Here is a 23,546-nt window from a genome sequence, read left to right on the forward strand (position 1 = left end):
TAAATAAAATAGGTTATTAAAATTCATCTATTTTTGTTTTTTAAATGTGGCTACTAGAATACTGAAAATGATACATGTGGCTTGCATTATACTTCAACAGGACAGTGCTGAACAAGAGCTAGGAGGGAGAGCTGTGCTAGATATCAACTAGGGAATCATTATCACACAGGACGTGTGGAGACATGGAAGAAAACCATGTCACCCAGAGAGAATGTAGGGCACAAAAACAGAAGTGAAATGAAGAGGTAAAGATGCACTTCAGGAACTGGCAGAAGAAGAAGAGCTAGCAAAGGAGACTGAGAAAGAGTACATTTCATTATGGAAATAAGGAACAGAGAGAGTTTTAAGAGAGAAGAGGGTTGAATGAGAGTAAAATAATCCTAATAAAGATGATATCTATTGAGAACATCCTGTTATCAAAGCACTGGTAAGGAGAGTCTAGAGATGAACCCGGGGAATTTGGCTTCAGAGGCCACACTTGTAACCACTGTGCAGACTGTTGTTTCAGAAAAGTTCACTGCAAAGTGAGAGATGAGATTTTGTAACACCTAATGAGGAGCGAGGACCAAAGAAATTTTTTTGTTGTTGTTTGCTTTGTTTCTTAAGATATGACAGTTGTTTACCATGCCTAATATCAGCTATTTTTTTAAAAGATTTTATTTATTCGTGAGACACAGAGAGAGAGAGAGAGAGGCAGAGGCTGAGGGAGAAGCAGGCTCCTTGAGGAGCAGAGAGCCGGATGCGGAACTCGATCCCAGGACAACGGGATCATGACTTGAGCCGAAGGCAGATGTTTAACCGACTGAGCCACCCAGGTGCCCTAATATCAGCTATTTTACAAAAGGGGTTCTCTGTGCTCACAGAATAAATTCTGAAGAGGGAAGGAATAACACTGATATCTATAAAATATTTAACTTCAAAAAAACCTGGGAAATAAATTAAATGTAAAATTTATGGCAATTATCAATTAAAAATACTAGTCAGTACCATGGTTAGAGAAGTATAACAAAATATCTGCAGAGACATCAGGACCCACTTGATTTTATATGACTCTGGTGATTAAGGTCTGGACCCAATAAAAAAAAATAAGTTATAAAATGTTTTACTCTACTTTAAGAAGTCTATCCATATTGATAGCCTCCTTTTCTACATTATTTTGGCACTTGGTATCTTACACTGAACCACCTATATTATAGATCGGGGAGGGCCGATTAGAAAAGACCCACTGAGTCAGAATCTCTGGGAGTGGAGGTTTAGAATTTGTTTTTTGTTTTTTTGTTTCTGGTTTGTGTGTGTGTGTGTGTGTGTGTGTGTGTGTGTTGGAACAAGAAAGGATTTTATCTCTGTGAGGCCAACACCAGGAACACAGCAGACCAACGTCTCAAGGACTATCTCCGGAATCTGTATTTTTCAAAAACCTTTCCTGCTGATTCTGATAGAAAGCCAAATTTAAGAACCATTGGTCTTTTTTTTTTTTTTTAAGATTTTATTTATTTATTTGACAGAGAGACAGCAAGAGAGGGAACACAAGCAGGGGGTGTGGGAGAAGCAGGCTTCCCGCCGAGCAGGGAGCCCGATGTGGGGCTCGATCCCAGGACCCTGAGATCATGACCTGAGCCAAAGGCAGACGCCTAACGACTGAGCCACCCAGGCACCCCAAGAACCATTGGTCTTAATCATAGAATCCGGCCCTTATTTTTACAGCATGCAGAACTATGCTCTGTATTAAGTATATATCTTTTCTCCCAAGAAGAAATTAGTCCCTCAAAGGCAAAAAATATGCCCATCCAAGACACCAGCCTAAGCTGCTAATTGGTTCTCAGTAAATACTGAATTAAACTGAGAGCTACTTGTGTGTGTGTGTGTGTGTGTGTGTGTAAGAGAGAGTAGTGGGGGCAGAGGGAGAAGGAGAGAGAGAATCTCAAGCAGACTCCCCACTGAGCATAGGGCTCAGTCTCATGACCCTGAGATCATGACCTGAGCCAAAATCAAGAGTCAGACACTTAAAGCGGCTGAGCCACCCCGGCACCCCACTACTTCTTAATTGTAATATATTTTATGCAATTTTGGAAAATGATTAATTGAAGATCCAAACCTCTGAAAAAAAAAAGCCAAAATGTATTCATAACATTGTGAAAAATTCCTTTAGTATAACAGTCTGGGTAGTTTAAAGATTTTATTTATTTATTTATTTATTTGAGAGAGCGAGAATGAGAGAGAGAGAGTACACAAGAGGGGGGAGACTTAGAGGGAGAAGCAGGCTCCTCGCTGAGCAGGGAGCCCGATGCAGAACTTGATCCCGGGACTCCAGGATCATGACCTGAGCCGAAGGCAGTCACTTAACCAACTGAGCCACCCAGGCGCCCGACAGTCTGGGTAGTTTAAACACCCAATAAGTATCCACCTGAATTTAAACAGACTCTATGGTAATTCAACAAATTTAAATCATATTTTAAATCACTAGTTAGAAAAACTCAATTCAATATTTTAAACAAAATCCACTGAGATAAAACTAAACATTATTTCATCAGAAAGAGAAACCTAGTACACATTAAACTTGATGGAAGGACAAGTACAAATTTCCTTGAAAAATATTCACCCATGTATGGTGTAAATACGGTCCAAAACCTAGTCAAGTACTGGGCCTGGGAAGCTTATTTTAATCATCTCTCAGTAAGTGATTATGTCAATTTAGTTTTATGTAGTATAACAAAATTTCTGAGCCTGTATCAAATTCAACCTTTTTTCCACATTTATTGGGTAAATGTACCACAGAAAAATTAGAATAAGTAGCTAGAAGAAGTATAATGTAGTTTAATATTATTTATTATACTCCCACTTGGATAGTACCTGCTTTGCCTCATACTACTAACATGGATGAATTATGTGAATCTGTCATTCAGGCTTTTACTCTTTCCTTTAAACATAACATGCTTTATAATTTGTCAACTTTCCAAGTGCTTGCCCAGTACCACATCTCAACTACATATACTATGTATACTTTCCTGCTCCTTTGCCATTGAGCTAGTTCTGACTCATCTTTCTCCATTGCTCGAATGTTTTTATCTCAACATATTGTTGGTCTATTACTGATTCTCTGCCTCTCCAAGGGACCAACTGCTCCCACCCTACCACCCCACCTTGGTCCAATTTCCCAGCTCTTTTGACCTGAAATTGCGGTAGAAAGTAGGCTTTGGTTTTGGAGAAAACAGGATAGAACACATCTTTAACAGAAGTGTAAAAGACATCCCAGTTCTTTCCAGGTGTGTCTCTCCATCGGGATAAGAACACCAAGTCAGACAACGGACCAGGCACATAGAGGGGAGGATGCACTGAGGATGGGGGTCCTGCTAGTTTTCAGAGGAGACTGAATTAGAGACAGAGGAAGATAGCTGGAATGATTTTGTACCCAAAGAGATCACTGAGGGGGACGCTTCATAACATTGTTACAGAACCTGGACTGGATCGCCCGATGGAAGAACCAAGCGGCACTCGGAGATCTTGGAGGATAGGAGGTTTATTTAACACCAGCAGGCTCCAAGGAGAGTGATCTCCAAAGGTCTGAGCCCCTATATGGGGCACTTTTGCTTGCGCCATAGGCAGGGCAGGAGGGAAAACCCAGAACGGCCCTGTTGGGGGGGGACTGGGATTCCTTTGCTGGCTTGGTCGGCCACTTTAGAACACAGATTTCCCTTATCAATATGGTCCTGATTTAGCTTCACTGGTGAACCCCATGAGACTGTACATCAAGCCTGGACAGAACTGTAAGCTGTGAGGACTCAAACTATCCTAACCCAAAACTGTTAACAAATTTGGATATTCCTAGGTTCACAAAATGAGTAGTTGTACGTCCTCTACTACAGAAAAAATTCACTTCTGAGAAAAATACCAAAAATTCACTTCAGTTTACACAAACATGTGATTACTTATTAAATCGCTTATCTTCCCATAAATGTTGGGGCAATTCTGCTCAATAAGGAAGTTTCTACCAATAATTTGTAAACTCTTATAAACAATGCAATGGTTAAAGGCCAAGCTTTCAATGGTGTTTTAAACTTGAAGTACAATGATCTGGGATACCATATCTTACAGTTGGAGTTCATGGATCACTCCACAGAGATCCATGAGTATTGGCAATGAATAAATAAACCCAATTTATAATTCTGAATATTTGCAAGATGACAACACTATCTGTGTTAATCAGAGGATAGAGGTGTAAATGAATTTATGTTTTAGTGAACTGGATGTCATTCAAAATAATCACCTGTAATCTTTACCCATAAACTTAATGTCATTTAGAGTTACAAAAATTACAGAAGGGGTGCCGGGGTGGCTCAGTCGGTTGGGCATCTGACTCTTGATTTTGGCTTGGGTCAGGGTATCGTGGTGGTGGGATCAAGCCCTGTGCTCAGCATGGAGTCTGCTTCAGATTCTCTCTTTCTCTCCCTCCTGCTCACCCTCTCTCCCTCAAATAAATCAATAAATAAAATCTTTTAAAAAAATTACAGAAATTATGTCCTCTGTAAAGCTTGATCAGGTTCAGATAATTGGACTGAACTGAAAATTGAATTTAAGTTGTATCATGATAACATCAGGAGTATGCCAAATGTCATCAAAATGAATCAATTTAGTCAAAGCCACAGATAAAATATGAAATGCTAAATAGGCTAGTTAAAATGAACCCCTACTTTGCTTAAAAAAAAAAAACCCAAAGTAAAAACAAGTCAACAGAATGCAAGAATCATGATAGAATTTCACTAAAGCCTGCAGTGTTTTTCAGAAGCCTGTTTCATTAAGAATGAAGGTATGGCATACTATGACTTGTTTTTAGTTGAAAAAAGCCACCAAACACCTTTAAAATGTTTTAATTATCAATGCAATTTGGTAGCAATTTTACCAGGAAAGCATTAACGAATGAGGACCTATGAAATTTCATTAGTCAAATATCTCCCAAGAGCAGTTAAACAAGAAAAAATAATAGGAATCTTTTAGAATTTTATGCATAATACAATCTTTTCATACAAATAGGTAATAAATGTTCTAAAGAGTGTCAAAGTCATTCATAAATATGCACTTAATTTTTCCAGATTCCTTTTGATGTTTTTTAAGTGCCACTTAAAAATAACTTAAAAATTATTTGTCCTACAAATTCTCCAGCAGGACCCACCCAAATTATTTATGTTGGTAGAATACAAAGCTTTAGATCAATAATGAAATGCTTCAGTCTAGGTTTTTGCTTAGCCAAACATTTTCTTAGAGGCTAGGGTACTATTAAATGACCTGAAGCTTAAATGTATAATTTTACTAAGATTTTATAGACTATGTAAAGAGGACAGGAGTGAATTCTCTAAAAATTTTTTTAAAATTTCAATTACAGTAGAGTTAACATACAGTGTTATGTTAGTTTCAGATGTACAATATAGTTATTCAACAATTCCATACATTACTCAGTGTTGATTGTGGTAAGTGTACTCTTAATCCCCTTCACCTATTTTACCCATCCCCCCACCAACCTCCCCTCTGGTAACCATCAGTTCATTCTCTATAGTTAAGAGTCTGATTTTTGGTTTGTCTCTTTTTTTCTTTGTTCATTTGTTTTATTTCTTAAATTCCACATGAGTGAAATCATATGATATTTGTCTTTTTCTGGCTGACTTAATTTCATTTAGCATTATACTCTCTAGATCTCATGTTGTTTCAAATGGCAATATTTCATTCTTTTTTATGGCTGAGTAATATTTCATTCCATTCCAATATTCCACTGTAATAAAGAATATCATATTCTTTATCCATTCATCTATTGATGAACACTTGGGCTGCTTCCATAATTTGGCTATCCTAAATAATGCTGCAGTAAACATAAGAGTGCATGTATCTTTTTGAATTGATGTTTTCATATTTCTTTGGGTAAATATCCAGTAGTGGAATTACTGGATCATATTGTAGTTCTATTTTTAATTTTTTGAGGAATGTCCATACTGGATAGGAGGGGATTTTTTTAAATTGATAAGCTAATATAGTTGAAAATATATGAAACCTGAATCACTGTTTTTAGAAGCTACTTTAAAATATGCTTGAAAAAAAATATTCCTTGTAGGGCTTCCTTTTTATTCAGCTGTGCTATTCTTGAAATGGTTTACTAATCTCCATGAGCTATCATAAAAACAAGACTGGAACTGCCTTGAATAAATACTATGAATACAATGAAATCTGTACTAATGCAGATTTCATAAAGACAATTGTGCCAGCAACAGTAAAGGTGAATGATTATTATGTGACACACTTGTAAAGGGACCCAATTCACATCAAAACAAGCAATTCACATCACAATGACTGACTAGGCCTAACATGAAAACAAGTAAGTTCTGTAGCAAAATTTTCAAAGAAAAACACGCTTCTTGGTCTCTTCAAATAAGGTTACCATTGATTTGTTTAAAATTCAGTAGAAAAAAATGTGTACTGATACTTTGTTGAGTAAATGGAAAAAGCACTTAGCTCACATATGTTCATACATCTGTGTGTTGGTGCTGGTTCTAGAGTCACAAGAATTGCAGGTCCTCTCCTAAGGAATCTCTTCATTTGGGGGGGGGTGGAGGAAAGATTTTTAATAGCTCATTATTTTCCATTCACAGTGAGTTAATCTGACTTTCATTATATTATGAAAATAACTACTTATCAATCCCATTCCAAACATTTAAACACAACTGATATTAAATATCTGTCTATTGCTTGGCTCAAAAAGAGTTACTCTGTGAACATTACCTTTCACTTGCTAAATACATTTTCTCTATTATCTCCAACTATTTAGAGCACCTCACAGACTGTAATAATTTGTCTTAAGACACTGGCAAGAGAGCAGCCGTTGAGCTTTGCTGATGGAAATGGAAGATCAGGGATGCCTGGGTGGCTCAGGTGGTTAAGCGTCTGCCTTCGGGCTCAGGTCATGGTCCTGGAGTCACAGGATTCTTTCTAAGAAACCACAGAGGGAGCAGGGAGCCCGCTTCTCCTTCTGCCTGCCGCTCCCCCTGCTTGTGCTCTCTCTCTCTCTGACAATTAAATAAATAAAATCTTTAAAAAAAAAAAAAGGAAATGGAAGATCAGAATGCTTCGATAAACTGAAAAGGCAGTAAACACCTCTAATTTCATATTAGCTTCTATGATTTCATTTGGATCTTGGACCACACAGTCATGCTTTTCTTAATCACATTCCCATAGCTTAAATCTTTGGGTATTTTCATGGATCATTATATGGTTTTTCAATATTAAATTGAAGCAGAAATTCTTCCCATCATCAATTCAATTTGTCTAAGAGACATATTACATGCTGAAAGTAAAGAGAAGCTTCATTTCTTAAAAAAGCATATCTGTATTTATGCTTTTTCAAAAGTTGAGCCCACTAGCATCTCGAGATCACAGCAGCCTAGAATAGGCACATTAGAAAGAACGAGGTCATGTTTAACTCCCCCAAAGGTTGTTCTTTGGACAAAAGTGTTTATCTTTCAACTCACTTATTTTGGAGGGAAACTTTTAAGTAATCATGTTACTTCAAAATATATTTCTGCCAATTTTTTCAACAAATAATTCAGTACAAAGGATGGAAATTTCAATATGCTGAGCAGAAAAAGGAAGGGTTGTCTAAAAACAAATTGAGGGAGTGGTTAATGAGCTTTGTGTTAATATTATTGATTACCTAAAAAAAAAGCATTTGAGTCTGGCAAGCAATATACATATAATGACAGGCACTTCTTACAAATAAAGGTATTATGTTATGGGAACTATATCTCCCAGATCATTTTAGAATTCAAAGGCCCTAGGTAGTTTTGCCTCAGGTATCTCTTCACCTAATTTGAAATTCAAATGTATGAAATTTCCAAAGCTAAATATGACAAATTAGACACGGTCTGTGAAGTTACCATTTAATGAGCTATGAACCTAGACTTTCATCTCCCCAGGAATAATTTCTTTATTACTTTTGTATTTTATTGCAATAAAGAACCATTTGACCTTCAAGTATGATAATTAAGCTTCCAAAAATGTTATAAATTCAGAGTGAAAATAGTTCTCGCTGTGTTCAGGAATATACTTACGATCAGTATAAAAGATTCCTTAATATTTAAAGACAGCTAAATTATACACAGAACCAGCAATATTAGGAGGTATTTTTCTCTTCCCTTCCCCCCCCCACTTCCCATCTCAATTTGATTTGTGTCTCATAACAACTTATCATCTGTCATATTCTAAAATAAATGGAATAGGAGAAAAACTAAAATATATCTTTATAATCTGCAAAGTGGGGAACAGAGAACTCTGTCAGGTAAGATTTATTCTACCATGAGCTGTCAATAATGAGATCTTAAATACTCACACTTGTGAGTCCTTGTCTTGCTATGCTCATGCCCTGAACTTTTCTGGGGGCAGATAACCATACATTTTCCAAAACTTTGCTTATTATATGAATACAAGTTTTAAGTGAAAAATCAGAATACAAAACAATATACCATCTGAATTGTTGGTGAATAGCTTTTGTTTCCCCAAATCACTGTGTAATAATTTTTTAAAACATCTTATGACCTTTGAGAACTTGAGATGAAGTTCATGGATGGGACAGAGGAGAGGAAGTATAGCTAAAAATCGACCTGTAGGCTTAGCACATATGACTTTTACCTAACAATCAGAGGTAGGAAGGAAAATCGTTAGGATCATCACCATAATTATATAATTAATCACAATTACTACAATACTAATACCACGACTACTAAGAAGAAGAAGTCTTGTTGCTAATGTGAGCAGAACTTTGCTAGAGGTCTGCCCATATCTGTTCTCCTTTCCTTTGCTTTAACTGAACTGTGGCGCCCAGTTAGAGGTATCTGTCACACTGTCCCCTGCAGCTTCCTGTGACAAAGGAATTAAGCTCTGCTCATAGGGAGTGAGAAGAAGTGACCTGGGTCACATTTAGGGCTGGGCCATGCCCTCTAAAGGAATGGCCATGCTTCCCTGGCCCTTTACCCTTCTGGCTGAGACACAGAAAGTGCTGGAGCAGCCAGCATGACCCCCAATATGGAACCACAGAGCCACTCCACCAGCCCGGCTCACCTGCCTCCGGACTGATTTATGATGGAGAAATCTACTTCTAACCATGTAAGCCCACAGTTTGATGCACTTTGCCATAGAAGCTCTATACTTTAATTAAAAAGAGTTAACTTCCTACGGGCTGGGGAGGGGGCCCGTTTGGGGGAAAGGTGATTCCTCTGTATCTCACTCACGATCCTAAAAGCTGCAATGGAAATGAGGGCTGCTTAGACTGTGAGTTGGTATGGCTAGAGACTCTATCTCATTAATCTCTGCATCCCCTGCCTAGCACAAAGTCTGGCACATAGTTGCTCCGAATATGTTTATTAGGTAGTGATAACACCAACAAGACATTAATTATTGGGCACTAATAACACCAGCAAGACACTGCTGTTAGAAAACTCTAATGTTCTCTGTTCCCTCCTGTCCTGGTCACTTGAACCTCTGTTATCATCTTCACGTTACCTTACTTCTGACTTTTTTTTATATGCCTAAGGATACATTGTACAATTCGCCTTGTTCTAAAACAGATACAAGGCAGCTTACCAAAAAGCACAAAAACAAAAAACAAACAAAAAAACAAAAACCACAAAAAAACAAAACCCAAAACGGCAGACAATCAAACAAGTTAATAAAAGGGAAAACAAAGATGATGATAAATGAGGATCAGAATGAAACTACGTCCAGTTGAGATGAGTAAGATCCATGCTCTGACGTCTTAAGTTTGGTCCTACTATAAAGTCACAGAGGCTATAAAGTTACAGAAATGGAAGAGTTCATAACATGAAAAGAAAACACCTTGCTCAGGAGAAGGGGAGGTATTTCGGGTACAGAGACTTGAGAGATGTTTCTCCTGTGGTTTCTTAGAAAGAGGACACTAAGCAATGTGACAAACATCATTTGAAATAATACCCAACCAACTCTGAGTTTTGTAGGGCTACTCACAATAAAGTCCATCCTAATAAAGTCCATCAATGCCAAAGGAGTGTCCAATGCCTAAATATGATTATAAAAATGATTCTGGGGTGCAGGAAGTGCAGGCAGACCGGCCATTGAAGAAATAATAGTAATTAGACAATTTTGGAAAGGTATACCTGCTCTATGTGGTTCATTCATTCCCTCAACTAATAACTGAGTGCCTACTAAATCCCCAGTGCTCTATCAGCTTCTGAGAATATAAAAATGGTCCAGTCTCTGCCGGATCAAGGGGTTCAAGGTACAGTAGAAAATACGTGTAGAAGTTAACACCTGACAATGCAACATGGTGAACTAAATTCGATTAGTAAGTAGCAGGTGGAATAGTGATAAAAATAAAGATGATGGAGGAGGAGAGGCTTGAGCTGGATCTTTAGGATGAGAGCAATTTCATCAGTGAGATGGAGGAGGAAATGAGGAGGGTGTTCCAGGGACAGAAATTGGCATGTTGAAGCCCCAGAGACAGGAGATAGGACGGCATGTCTGATGAAGAGAGTTGGGTGTAAGGGAGGGTGGGGAGTGGGAGAGAGCTGGAATGCAGAGATGAGTCTGTCTCGGCCTCGAAAGCTAGGCTAAGTGGGGCAAATGCAGGCAGTTACGGGGTTTGAGGCTGGGAGTAAAAAAATGAGGTTTGTGTTTAAGAACATTTTGATACATGCGTGGAAGGCCTGAACTAAATGAATGGATGTGTGCCAAAAGAAAAGGACTGGGTTAGGAGATACTAAGAATATAAAATAAATTGGTCTTAGACACTTTGGGTCTAGACATGGATGAAAGAAAGGAATAAGGAAAGTAATGTTATCTGGGTTTCTGTTTGATTGGGTTGATGAAGTCACTAATCAGAACTGCAAGAAAGGGGTCCAGATTTGAGGAAAAGTCAAGTTCAGTTTAGAATATATTGAGTTCAAGGTACCTAAATGGCATCCAAATATAAATGCCTAGTAATAATAATGATAGTTAACATTCAGTGAGTATTATGTGCTAGCCACCATCCTATGTACATCACTTCTGCATTTAATCTTCACAACTTGACCATGTTCCTTCTGGGCACAGAATATTGTGCCAGGCTCTTGGGAATGGTATGGGAAACAGCACAATATGTATTAATTAATATTAATGAGTTCCAACTCTGAAAAACCTGATTATGAAAATCTGTATTAATTATTACATTAAACAACCAAACCTTTGAATGTAAAAATACGGTTGGATTAATAGGTTGCATGAAATCATATTTTGCAATCCAAAATAAAATGGTAATTTAAGGTGTGTTCAGCACATCTTTGCTCCCCTCCCCTAAGTAATTTTAAAGATCCAAAAACCTAGGCTTTTTGTCCTTCAAAATAGGGGAGGAATCCAGCAGATTATATAGCAACTTGAATAGAAAGTGTACTTCTCTGGATCCAAAAGAACTCGATGTCAAATTCTTCTCAGGCATAAATCCTGCTGTTTTGACTTTGGACTAGATAAAGCTGTCAAGTGGGAATGTATATAACCCTGAGAACTGAAAAGAAGGCTGTTTAAATCTAGGTTCAATCATCTTGGGATAAACAGCACCAGCTCAAAGCACCATTCTTTAGGAAATTAAAAGAGTAGTCAGACCCGCCTAGGGCCAGTAGCAAGAAATTTTACTATGGCCCCATGAGTCAGCTCTTCGATGTTCCTTTAAATCTTATCTGTCCTCAGGATCACTTAGGAACACTTCTGGCTTTCCCCAGCCCCAGGAGGGCTTCGGTTCTCCCCTGACGGTAGTTTGTGAGGCCTTGAAGCAAGATTAAAGGTTCCTGGATGGTTTTACCAAAGTCTCCTAATTCAGCTCTCTTCGTTTGTCAGTTACAAAGGCAGGGATGTCTGGAACAAGGAGCTATAACTGCTGAATGGAAATGTAAACTCTACAATAGCCACGGGGAAAACACATCTTTGAAAAGCAAAAATTTTAGCGTTGGGCAAATTCAAATGGAACACATCATTATTTTCCACTTTAACTATTAAAGCAGATACGGTAAAATCCAATTCTATTAGTTGATTCTGACTTGCATGGTGTGATTAATTAAAAAAAAAATTGCATTTCGGGGTATTGGAAAAATATTTAGTAATATAAGCTACCGAGTAAGCAAGAACAGGCAAGGGAAGATTTTGGTAGATCTGATGTAAAATTCATACCATGTTTGTGTATAAGAGGTATTCTTTTTTTCCAGCTTTATCGAGGTATAACTGAAAAAACTGTATATATTTAAGGTATACAACTCGATGTTTTGATATATGTATACATGGTGAAATAATCACCACTATCAAGCCAATTACCATATCTATCACCTTAAAAGGTATTCTTTTTTATTTTTTTAAATTTTTTATTGTTATGTTAATCACCATACATTACATCATTAGTTTTTGATGTAGTGTTCCATGATTCATTGTTTGTGCATAACACCCAGTGCTCCATGCAGAACGTGCCCTCCCCAATACCCATCACCAGGCTAACCCATCCTCCCACCTCCCCTCCCCTCTAGAACCCTGTTTGTTTTTCAGAGTCCATCGTCTCTCATGGTTCGTCTACCCCTCCGATTTCCCCCCCTTCATTCTTCCCCTCCTGCTATCTTCTTCTTCTTTTTTTTTCCTTAACATATATTGCATTATTTGTTTAAAAGGTATTCTTAACGTGCTGAAAAATATCGAGGTAGGTTAAATCCCTCCTTCACTTTATGGACTTGCTTACTGAACTTTTCATCTCCCTCCATCTCACAGCTTAAATAAACGTTCCTCAGTCCTTATTACAAAGAATTTAAAAATTCCAGAGTGTGGTATCTGAATGAAGTAAATACACTGCCCACCACCATGGTCCAGCAGCCCTTAGAAAGTAGGGCCACACTGTCTACCACACTGTTCAGAGAGTGATGAACAACAGCAAAACAACCGCTGAGCACGGCAGAAAGCAGCCAAGATTTTCAGCTCCAACTATAAGCCTGACCCCTCTCCCCTGACATAAAACATTTGCCTTTGGTTATATCCACTTCCATCAACCCAACAACAGAGAATTCCAGCCTGGTTTATAAATGGCATGCACCCTTTGGGGGCACTACAGGGCATGACTGCTGTCGGCCGTTAAGCTTGCCATCTGGCCTTGTTAAATAATCAATGTGTGTGTTTGAAGGGGGTATTAGCCAAGAAGCTCACAGGCCAACGGATATACACATGCGCCATGATTCCCCCCGCCCAGCCCCCACCAGGACATGTGCATGCTGCTGGGCCAGCAGCAGCCATGCTGAGAACACTCACATCAGCTTCACACTTGCCGCCTCTGTCTTACAAGGGCTTCAGAAAGTGTGTATTCTCTCCTAGGTGTTCAGGGAATGGAGGCAACAGCGATGATTCTTATTTATTGAAGTTGGGGTTCCTGAGGGTTTTTAATGTCTACTTTTTAAATTTTAAGAATCTACTTTGTATAATCGAACCAACACTGGGTGGTGAGCCCTGAGATATGGATTCTAGTCCTGCCATATAGGAGTAATGTATACTTTGTCAAGTTAATTTTCTTGGCTTTGTTGCTAATCTACAGATGAGGAATTGACAGTCGCAGGATCAGAGCATAAATTCAAATATGTCCTCATCCCCAGGCTATACATTAACCACACTCATCTCAACATTTTCTGTTTTTTTAAAAAGATTTTATTTATTTCAGATGGAGAGAGGGCGAGCACAAGCAGGGGAGAGGGGCAGAGGAAGAAGCAGACTCCCTACTGAGCGGAAAGCAGGACGCAGGGCTCGATCCCAGGACCCTGAGATCCTGAGCTGAGAAGAAAGCAGATGCTTAACCAACTGAGCCACCCAGGTGCCCCTGAATTCACTTCTTTATTGTCTACTCCTGGTGCATGAACCTGAGCATCTTCCATTTTCAAGAAAATTGAGAGTATACAACCTAGCACCTCCCCATCCCCACCCCAGACTAGAAATGAGAAATCCTCTGGTTCTTCAGAAGGACTGTGACCTGTCAGCAGAACTCAGCTAGAGATGTGTTTGTAATTACTTAGGAGCTCAGGATTCAAGGTGAAACCTGAAGTCTCTGAACCTGGTGTACGTTCTGAGAGCACTGGGGGTGCTCAGTGTTTAGATGAAAACCTGTGAATAATTTTCTGATTTCTTAAAATGGTGATTTATACATTTTTCAAACTGAGGTCAGTGCAAAGGACATTCCTTCGTGACACTGCTTTCTGTTAGAGCCACACTGACTCATGGTGTTCCATAGCATAAGGTCAGGGTTAAAGAAGATTTTTTGGGAAGGGCAGTGATTTTTCAATTGCAAAATGTTTAAGGTGATCATTTAGCAAACATGTATAGGGCATCTGCTTTTATGCCAAGCACTGTTGGGTATTCAGAAAAATAAAAAATTAAGTCATGATTCCTGCCCTCATGAAGCTTTCAGTGGAAGGGCAGGAGTAGCTAAATAAATAATTATGAATCACAGAGAGCAATCATGTTAAGAGCATCAGGCAAGTCCTCACAAAGGAAGAGGCATGGGAGTTGTGATTTAGAATTTTTCTATAGTTCTTAGAAGTCCGTCTGCCTCAACAGAATTGTCCCTCCTCCTTCTTAAGTATAGCCCCATATTTGTTATTTGGGGGGAGGGGGAGAAAATTTGTTATTTCTTTATAACCCAAATGATATAAGTTCAATATAAAAAAAATTTTTTAAATACAGGTAAGTTTAAAGAAAAAAATTAAACATCCACAATCTCACCACACCGATCTACTCATCAGGCTTTTGATTTCACACTGGCTGACCTTGAATAAAACTTGGCTCCAGCAAGATCCCTCCTCCTTTATCATTAACTGAGCCTGTACTTTGTGTGTGTCCAGGCTCTGAAAGTAAGGTTACACAGAGCTTGGGTCCAGACCAACTTCTCTATGATTCCAAAGTCTTCATAAAGTCTAAATCCAAAAGTAAACGTCCACTAGCACTCTCTCCTCGACCTCAAGAAAGGAAAAGCAGCCCCCAGTATCTAGGAGCTGGCGGGCACTCACAGCTGGGCTTTGCTTCTCCCAATGAACAGAAATGACTTCAAGGGAGCACCTGGGTGGCTCAGTCAGTTAAGTGTCTGCCTTTGGCTCAAGTCATGATCCAAGGGTCCTGGGATTAAGTCCCTTGTCGGGCTCCCTGCTCACTGGGGAGCCTGCTTCTCCCTCTCCCTCTACCTGCTGCTCCCCTTGCTTGTGCTCTCTCTCTTCGTCAAATGAATAATTTTTTTTTTTTTTTAAAGAAATGATTTCACAGAACATCAACTGCAGACAAAGCCACTCTGGGATCATGATGGGTCAAGACTGACACAGGGCCACTTCATAATTATACCTGAACACAGACCTAACCAGAACACTGTCCAACTCACAGTACACCAATCGCCCCTTCTCCTGGCTAATAGTGGTGACTGTACTGTCTTTTCACCAAGTATAGCTTCCCCTCACTCTAGTCTGCCTCCCCTGCAGATAGGATTTATTGAGATCCCTAACCAGAATTACTGGTTACAGCATCCAATACAGAGCAAAGCCCCACTTCCACAAACCTTCGCCAAAATCATGAAACACAGGCCCAAATCTCATAATAATCCCTTTGTCACACCCTCTATTGAGATGTCCCACGGTTCCATGGCCTGCCTTCTCTATGCTGGAACGAGCACTAAGCCCAACCTGTCAACTACAGGGGTGCTCCCAGTGGTCTTTGGTTACAAAGCCCTGGATGCTCATAAATATGTTCTGGTTCTATCAGGGGGTGTGGGAGGGAAAGAGAGAACCCCCAGCCTTCCCTTCCCTTGAGTCTGCTTTCCCCTCTGCTTGCCCTATCTCTCTCCTTCCCTTTAATCCTCGATTTTTTTCAAAGCCTCAACTTTAAACATTGCCTCACATTTACTTCTCAACTCACAGTCATCTTTCTTCCCTTGCCTGTCTCCAAAGCCTGGGCAAGAGCTTTCCACACTACAAGGCAGCTTCAGGTGGTCTGGCCTCTCCTGAAACCACCCTCATTTATAGTCAAATGGCCAATGAACTTCTAACTGCAAAATCTTAAAGCCTTTTCTCATACTTCATCCTCTCCGTTCTCTCAGAAGCCTTTGTCCCTGTCGAACACCTCTACCATGTTGAGATGTCTTCCTTGAGTCTCCCAGTCTCCTAAGCTGGCCCCTTCTCCAGAATTCCTTTTTCTTCCTGCTCCTGTGCCATCACCAGCCTTCTACACTGGGGTCTTTCCTCCCTTCTCCCGGCAATCTCCCTGGATGAGCATGTTCCCTGCTCAAAACCAACATGGTGATGGTTCTCAGATCTGCCTCTCTTCCCCCGCAGGCTGCTGGAGAGCCCTGCAGGATGGAAAACAACCTCCTCAGGGACAACGTGTTGAAGTCCAGTCTGTTATGTTCTCTTCCAAACACCTCTAACGTTTCTCCATTTCTTCTCTCAGTCCCTGGCATCACTGGCCACCGAGTCACTGAGGCCAGAAATCACAGAATCACCCTGGACCCTCTTCCAGCCCTCATTCCCTACAATGATCACACTTCTCCAAAGTCTCTCTACCATATATCCCTTTCTAGTCTCCAAGATCCAATTTTTTAAAAAGATTTTATTTATTTATTTGACAGAGAGAGAGAACACAAGCAGGGGGAGCAGCAGAGGGAGAGGGAGAAGAGGGCTGCCTGCTCAGCAGGGAGCCCGATGTGTGGCTTGATCCCAGGACCCCGGGATCATGACCTGAGTCAAAGGCAGATGCTTAACCGACTGAGCCACCCAGGCACCACGCCAAGACCCAATTTTCATTTAGCTTAAAATTTAGCTCTCACCCAGGTGATAATAGCATCCTACTACTGTGTTTAACTTCCTCCAACTCCTAATCTCTACAACCCATTCCACCCCCATCCCCAGTTTTCTTTCAAAAACACAGATGGCTCATGTCACCCTCCTGCTTCCCACTTGCCCACAGAACAATGTTTAAACTCCCAAGCAAACAGAGGGCCCTTTACAACCTGCTCCACTTACTTTCCCAGCTTAGCTGTAATGACCTGCCAGGTAGCTTCCTCTTTCCCACATCTATCAGACTAGTTTGATTCAACTGTTCATTCATTCATTCATTCAATAAACATTTACTGGGTGCATACAGACATTATGTGAGGCTTTAGCAATTCGGTAATAAAAAGCACAGTCCCTGTCCTCAAGGAGCTTCTATCTAATGGCAGATAAAGCACCTGTAATAATGTTCTTATTATAATATGCAATAAATGGCTGTCAAGTTAAATGAGCTCATGCTGAAGTAAATGCTTCATTGGAAAGGCAGTGTAATGTAATGGTTAATATCATGGGCTACTGGCCAAACTGCCTGAGCTTCCGTCCCAGCTCTGCCAATTTCTAGCTGTGTGACCTTAAGCAAGTTATTCTCACTGTGTCTTTGTTTCATCATCTTTAAAGTGGAGGTCATAATAGTTCCTCCTTCTTCGGAGAGTTGCAGTAAAGATTAAATGAAGTCATGTTTGTAGAATGAATGGGGAGAGTGGAGTCTGGCATATAACAGTGCTGACCGTGTTTTCATTTGTATTATTATTGTACCTTGAGAGGTGTGTCCAGGGATTATGTAACCATGTATGATTGTCCAAGACCAGCTTGAGGAGGAGCTTGAGGGAGATCAGAGATATTTTTCTTCAGGAGGAGGCAATATCTAAGAAAGGTCTGAAAGGCTGAGTGAGCCAGACAAGCCATATAAAGGTAGTCCAGCCCAAGAAAATGGGGGAACAGGGGGTATAGTGTGTAAATAATATGAAAGTAATGGAGTGAGGTGCATTCTGAGAATTTTAAGGTAGAAATGATAGGATGACAAGAAATGAGGTGGGGAGGGGCGCCTGGGTGGTTCAGTTGGTTAAGTGTCTAATTCTTGGTTTTGGCTCAGGTCATGATCTTTTGTGGTCATGGGTTTGAGCCCTGTGTCCGGCTCTGCACTCAGCATGGAGTCTGTTTCAGATTCTCTCTCCCTCTCCCACCCACTCTCTCAAATAAATATATAAAATCTTAAAAAAAAAAAAAAAGTAATGAGGTGAAGAAGGCAAACTGAAGCCACGTTGTAAGGGATTTTCTTTGTATGCTGTGATAAGCAGTAGAGATTTTTACCTTGAAGGTGAACTATTGCCTCCAATAGAGATATTGAAGGGTTTTAAGCAGGGACATGATATAATCATGTTTCCATTTTAGAAAGCTCATTATTGTAGCCCTGATTAGGGTGCCGGAAAGTGGGAGCAGGGAATCCTAAGAGGTGGCTATTAAGCAAAGCCTGAAGGAAATGATGGGGTGTGATCCAAGGTGGATCAGTAGAAATGGGAAGGAGATAGATGGAATTCCTCTTCTTTTTTTCTTAAACTGCTGCTGACCCTTCAGGACTTGCTCCCTGGGGAGCCTTTCCTAAAGCCCCCCAGGCAAATGTAGCTGATCTGCCATTTACATCCCACCCCTTGAGAACAGAAATGGGTCTTTCTTTACTTTTATAGCTATATTTAGCACTGTGAGCTAAGACAGGATCTTGTAGGTGTTAGATACATGTTTGCAGAATAAAATCCTTCAACGAATGTCTTTTAAGGAGAAGGATCGAGATGACAGACTATCCAAGGCTAGTATGCTTTCTGTGATCATTTTACTTTTTCGATATGCTTAGTCACCAATAGTCTTATAATAATAGCTGTCCCCAAGCTTCACAAAACAAAATTTGCTTTGTTTAAATTGTTTAATTAAAATCAACAAACCTACTGAGTATGTTGTAATTGAAAGGCACTATGCTTTGGTATATACTGATTGTCATTTTTTTCTCTCTCATAAATACATTAAATATTCTCCATCCAATGTATAAGAAATTATAATATGTTAAATTTATGTTATTTTATTTAAGGAGATAATTAATGTTTTAATGAAAAGTAGATAGGTCCAAAATAGATCTATGGTTTATAGCACCAATTATTTCCCTTATTATTCTTGACAGCAGGAAGCCATCACGCTTGTTAGTATCCTTCCCACCCTATCTTGGATGGATTGATATGATTTCAATTGATTAGGTGCTGTTGAAAAGCTCAGTGTTTTCCTTTGGTCCTGGGCTGAATAGCATTTTTAATAACATGCACATCTACCATTGTGTAAATCATATTCGTGTGCAATCTGAACTATATAAGGCTTTTTTTTTTTAACCCACTGGTTGAGAATTTTTTCCCACTGGTTTTTCTTGGCTTTTTCTTTTCATTTTAAGTGAACCCAATTCCAACAATACAATGGAAAAGACTCAAAAATCCAACGCTTAAAAGAGATCAGCTTTTAAACAATATTAAATGTTAATAAAATTAGACCTATCTTTTTCTGACACTACGCATTTTTCAGAACATTAATGTTCACTATGTTATATAGTGTTTTATATTTTCAGTATTGTGAGCATTCTCAGTCTGAAAAAAGAGTTACATCGTGATAGATTTCTTGAGCTTACTACAAAGGCTATCACAGTTTTGCATTCACAAAAGTCACAGTAAAAATCTGCTCAACCCAAGAACACTGATAATATATTTGAAATTATAATTAGAATGGGGTTTTCTGATTCAAGAGTTATATATGTAAACAATCAGGAGTTTGCCAGTAATAATCATCCAGTATCGCATTACCAAGATAAAGCCATATCGAGGATGTATGTATTACTACAAATAATAAATGGTATTTTCTTAGGCCTTTCAAAAACCAATATAATTTTTCCTCACTTCTTTCCTAAACCCATTAGATTCTCTTTAGCAGAAATAAGATTAGTAGAAATTTCCTTTAAATTCAAAAATCTTAAGTTAACAAATTTCCGAAAAATATCGCTGTGTAAATAAAAATTGGTATTGGGCTCCTGGGTGGCTCAGTTGGTTAAGCGACTGCCTTCGTCTCAGGTCATGATCCTGGAGTCCCTGGATCGAGTCCCGCATCGGGCTCCCTGCTCGGCGGGGAGTCTGCTTCTCCCTCTGACCCTCCTCCCTCTCATGTGCTCTCTCTCATTCTCTCTTTCTCAAATAAATAAATAAAATCTTAAAAAAAAATAAAAAAATAAAAATAAAAATAAAAGAAATTGGGGCATGGAAATAGTGACCTTATGAAATTTAATGTTTAAATTGCTCCTTTCCCGGGCACCTGGGTGGCTCAGTTGGTTAAGCGACTGCCTTCGGCTCAGGTCATGATTCTGGAGTCCCGGGATCGAGTCCCGCATCGGGCTCCCTGCTCAGCGGGGAGTCTGCTTCTCCCTCTGACCCTCCCCCGTCTCATGTGCGCTCTCTCTCTCATTCTCTCTCTCAAATAAATAAATAAAATCTTTAAAAATAAATAAATAAAAATTGGTGTTATGCCTATGATGATGGTGAAAATAGCATGACTTTAACAAAGACTGACTTTAAATGTATTCATTGTCAAATGCTTAAATCAATGAATAGATGTGTGACTGAGAAAAACTTGTATTCAATCTGTCAGCATTTTTTGAATTGTCTTATGCCAGGTTCTGGGGAACCAAAGAGCTCTAAAGGCATAGTTTATGCCTGGGAAGCTCAGTCTCTGATGGGTAATACTCATTTCTTTTCAGAGGGAAATTCTATGTGAAGTGGTAAGTGCTACAATGAAGACACAAAGTCAGGTCGAAGCTCAAGAAGTAAAGTGAACAAATTTGTGTTGGGGCATGGATCCTGTTTTCCACCTTTCCTGGTGTGTGTACATGTGTGTACGTGTGCATATATGCATCTGTGAGTCTGGTTTAGGTGAAAGTTAGGATGTGTATGAGGCACTCACAAAGTAGAAGTCATTTAATGTGACTACTTCATGTCCACTTAATGTATCTAAAATGATACAGTATCTATCCACAAATCTGAAATAAATGGTGCACATAAATACTGAACACAAGATCATGTTTAAAAGCAATAAACAGAAACATTTTCAAGGACGCTGGCAAGAAATTTAAGTGGTAAATTAAGCAGGTATGTTTCTGTAGAATTTTAAAACTACTAAGATTTATATTTCCAGGACAACTAAATGTAATCAGAGAAAAAAATAGGAAAAGTAGATAAATTTTCTCTTGGTTTGTTTTGCTCACACTTAGTATTTTCAGAAGTCTACAGATCTTTATCAGTAATTACTAAATACCTAATTCTTAGGGACATGAAGGGATCCATAATTCCATTTTTAAAGCATCGTGATCAAGTACTTAGTACATAGAACATCAGGCCTACCATGAATAATTTTGACATAACCAACATAGAGGTGTCAGAGATGATTCTTACCTCCTTGTTCACACAGCTGCTGGGCTAAAGCATCTTTGAAAATAATCTGGCCCCTGTGTGTCGCCGTAGCCCTGAAAATGAATAGGAAAGGTTAATCTAAATCTTGTAATAAGCTTGGTGACAATTTAATGTATTTTTACAACTTTTTGAAAAACCTCATTTTTAAATGCTATTGTGTAGATACGATCTTTTAAAAAATGAGTGCATTTGAACAGTGATACAAATGAACAAGGGCTTAGACCAAGGCCCCTGGGTTGAGAATTATCTTCTGGCTTTCTTTGTAAAGATATTGTAACATTTGTGGGCTTATTCTGAAAACAGTAGATGTAAGCAAATCCTGCATAGAAGAAAAAGTATGCTTATTAAAATTTCTTCCTTGGAAGACTGATATAAAATGTCTTGTGAAGCAATAATGATATTAGCACTGAGAAAGATGCTCCGAATATACTTTTTTTCTGAAATCAACAGTCACCATAACACATAGAGAGTTTAGACAGAGAATTACATTTTTTCAAAAGTATTTTTTTTAAAAATAGGCAATTCAGAGCTTTCATAATTACAAAATCTGTCATAATAAAATACACCTTTTCTCCCTACAGGGTCTAACTCACCCTTTGAAGTAGATGTGCATCGTTTACCTCCTCTAATCAGAGCTGTGCACATTCACTGGTGAAAAAATAGCACCTTGCAGCAGATGTGTTATTCAGTGGCTATAAAAGGAACCGTTTTTATTAAAGGAAAACTTATTTATGCCTCATATTTGAGGTATGTTTCCTTAAAAAGAACTTTTCTGGCACAAAGTGTATTGTTTGAACAAATTTAAAACAGAAAATCATGCCTCTTGAAGAAAACTGATTTTAGAAAATAAGCCATACGCAAATCTTTTTAATAACTAAAAAATATTAAAATTAAATCTCAACTTTAGTTCTCCCAAAACCACCTGAGGACAAAAAATAATGTGATTCAGGCATCATTTACTAAAGATGGATTATGTATAAGGCACTGTGCTAGGTCACCAGAGGGCAAAGTTTGGCCTCTGCATTCCACCCCCCCCCCCGGCCCCCGTTTGTGTATCTCTCAGTCAACATTTTATCCTCTGTGGGGCCCGCAGGACCTCATGGCTCCCAACATTCCCCACTTCGGTCTCTATGTGGATGTACCTTCCTCCTCTGTGCTGCAGACCTTTCCCATTTCTACTCCCCGTTGAATTGTCCCTATCATTAGTGTCAGATGCCAGGACCCAACTCTCCAAACATAATCTGACAAACTAAGCCACACTTAAGTGTTAATGGGCGACATTGCTCCAAGCTAACATATTTCAGCAGCGAGATGGGAAATGTGGCACTTTAACACATACACATCCACACACATACACAATGGCACAACAGTGAGAGCTTTGAATGGTGGAAGGGAGACAGAATTGGAGAGAAAAGTCACTGGGCAGCATTCATCTCACACTGCCTGTGATGTTTGTAAGGTAATCCACCCTTGTTGCACAATCATTATCAAAATTACTGATAAACAGACGTTACCACTCTATTTGTTCGCATATGTTTATAGGTTTTCCTTTGCTTTTAGCAAGCTGAAAATGAGGAGGACTAAACATAGGGCCAATCCAAACCATAACCATGGCCTACGGACTCACTCATCAATTACAGTTGTTACGCCCAGAGGGGACATGGGAACTTGATTTACCTAAATACATTTCGTTGTCAAATCTCAGTCAAGTCGAGAGCTTCTGAGTTCACAGACACCTCTAGCCGCAACACAGCAATCATAAATGGAAAATTTTAATTTGACATTTGCTTTGGAAGGAACATATTTTCTGAAATCACTAACCACCAAGGAAAGTCCCACAACGTACAGTGTTTAATTGTTCACTGTAGTTGTCTTCTGATTGTGAGTATAGAATATCCCCATTGTAATATTTCTCACTGGTCCACAAACTTAGTTATCATCTTGCCAGTCTATGTTCCCATGAACACAATGAGGCCAAAGAATCTAGATAAAACTCAGGCAACAGAGGTTTTGCCTTTTCCCTGGAGAGCAGCGATCCTGAAATAGCCTGGTCACTGCACAGCACCTTGTGAATAGTCCACATTGCTTTCCCCACTACTCGGTTTCCTCAGATTTAGTACTTGTTGCTTTCATTCATGTTCTGATTTCTGCTACTTTGGTTCGATGAGGGACTAGGGAATAATTGAAACTGAAGGCT

The 23,546-nt window shown here is 39.2% G+C and overlaps 1 protein-coding gene across 1 annotated transcript in view; it reads right to left on the reverse strand.

The window, feature by feature from the left end:
* Positions 1 to 23,546, reverse strand: part of RELN (reelin) — a 530,360-nt gene that overhangs the window by 287,455 nt on the left and 219,359 nt on the right. Inside the window, exon 4 of the mRNA XM_045864852.3 lies at positions 21,332 to 21,402. Within this exon, the coding sequence (XP_045720808.1) occupies positions 21,332 to 21,402 (71 nt within the window). The remainder of the gene's footprint in view (positions 1 to 21,331; positions 21,403 to 23,546) is intronic.

The sequence above is a fragment of the Mirounga angustirostris genome, unplaced genomic scaffold, assembly GCF_029215605.1.
Source record: "Mirounga angustirostris isolate CCGP_5_RB_7025 unplaced genomic scaffold, mMirAng1.0.hap1 SCAF_12, whole genome shotgun sequence".
In the NCBI taxonomy this organism is placed as follows: Eukaryota; Metazoa; Chordata; class Mammalia; order Carnivora; family Phocidae; genus Mirounga; species Mirounga angustirostris.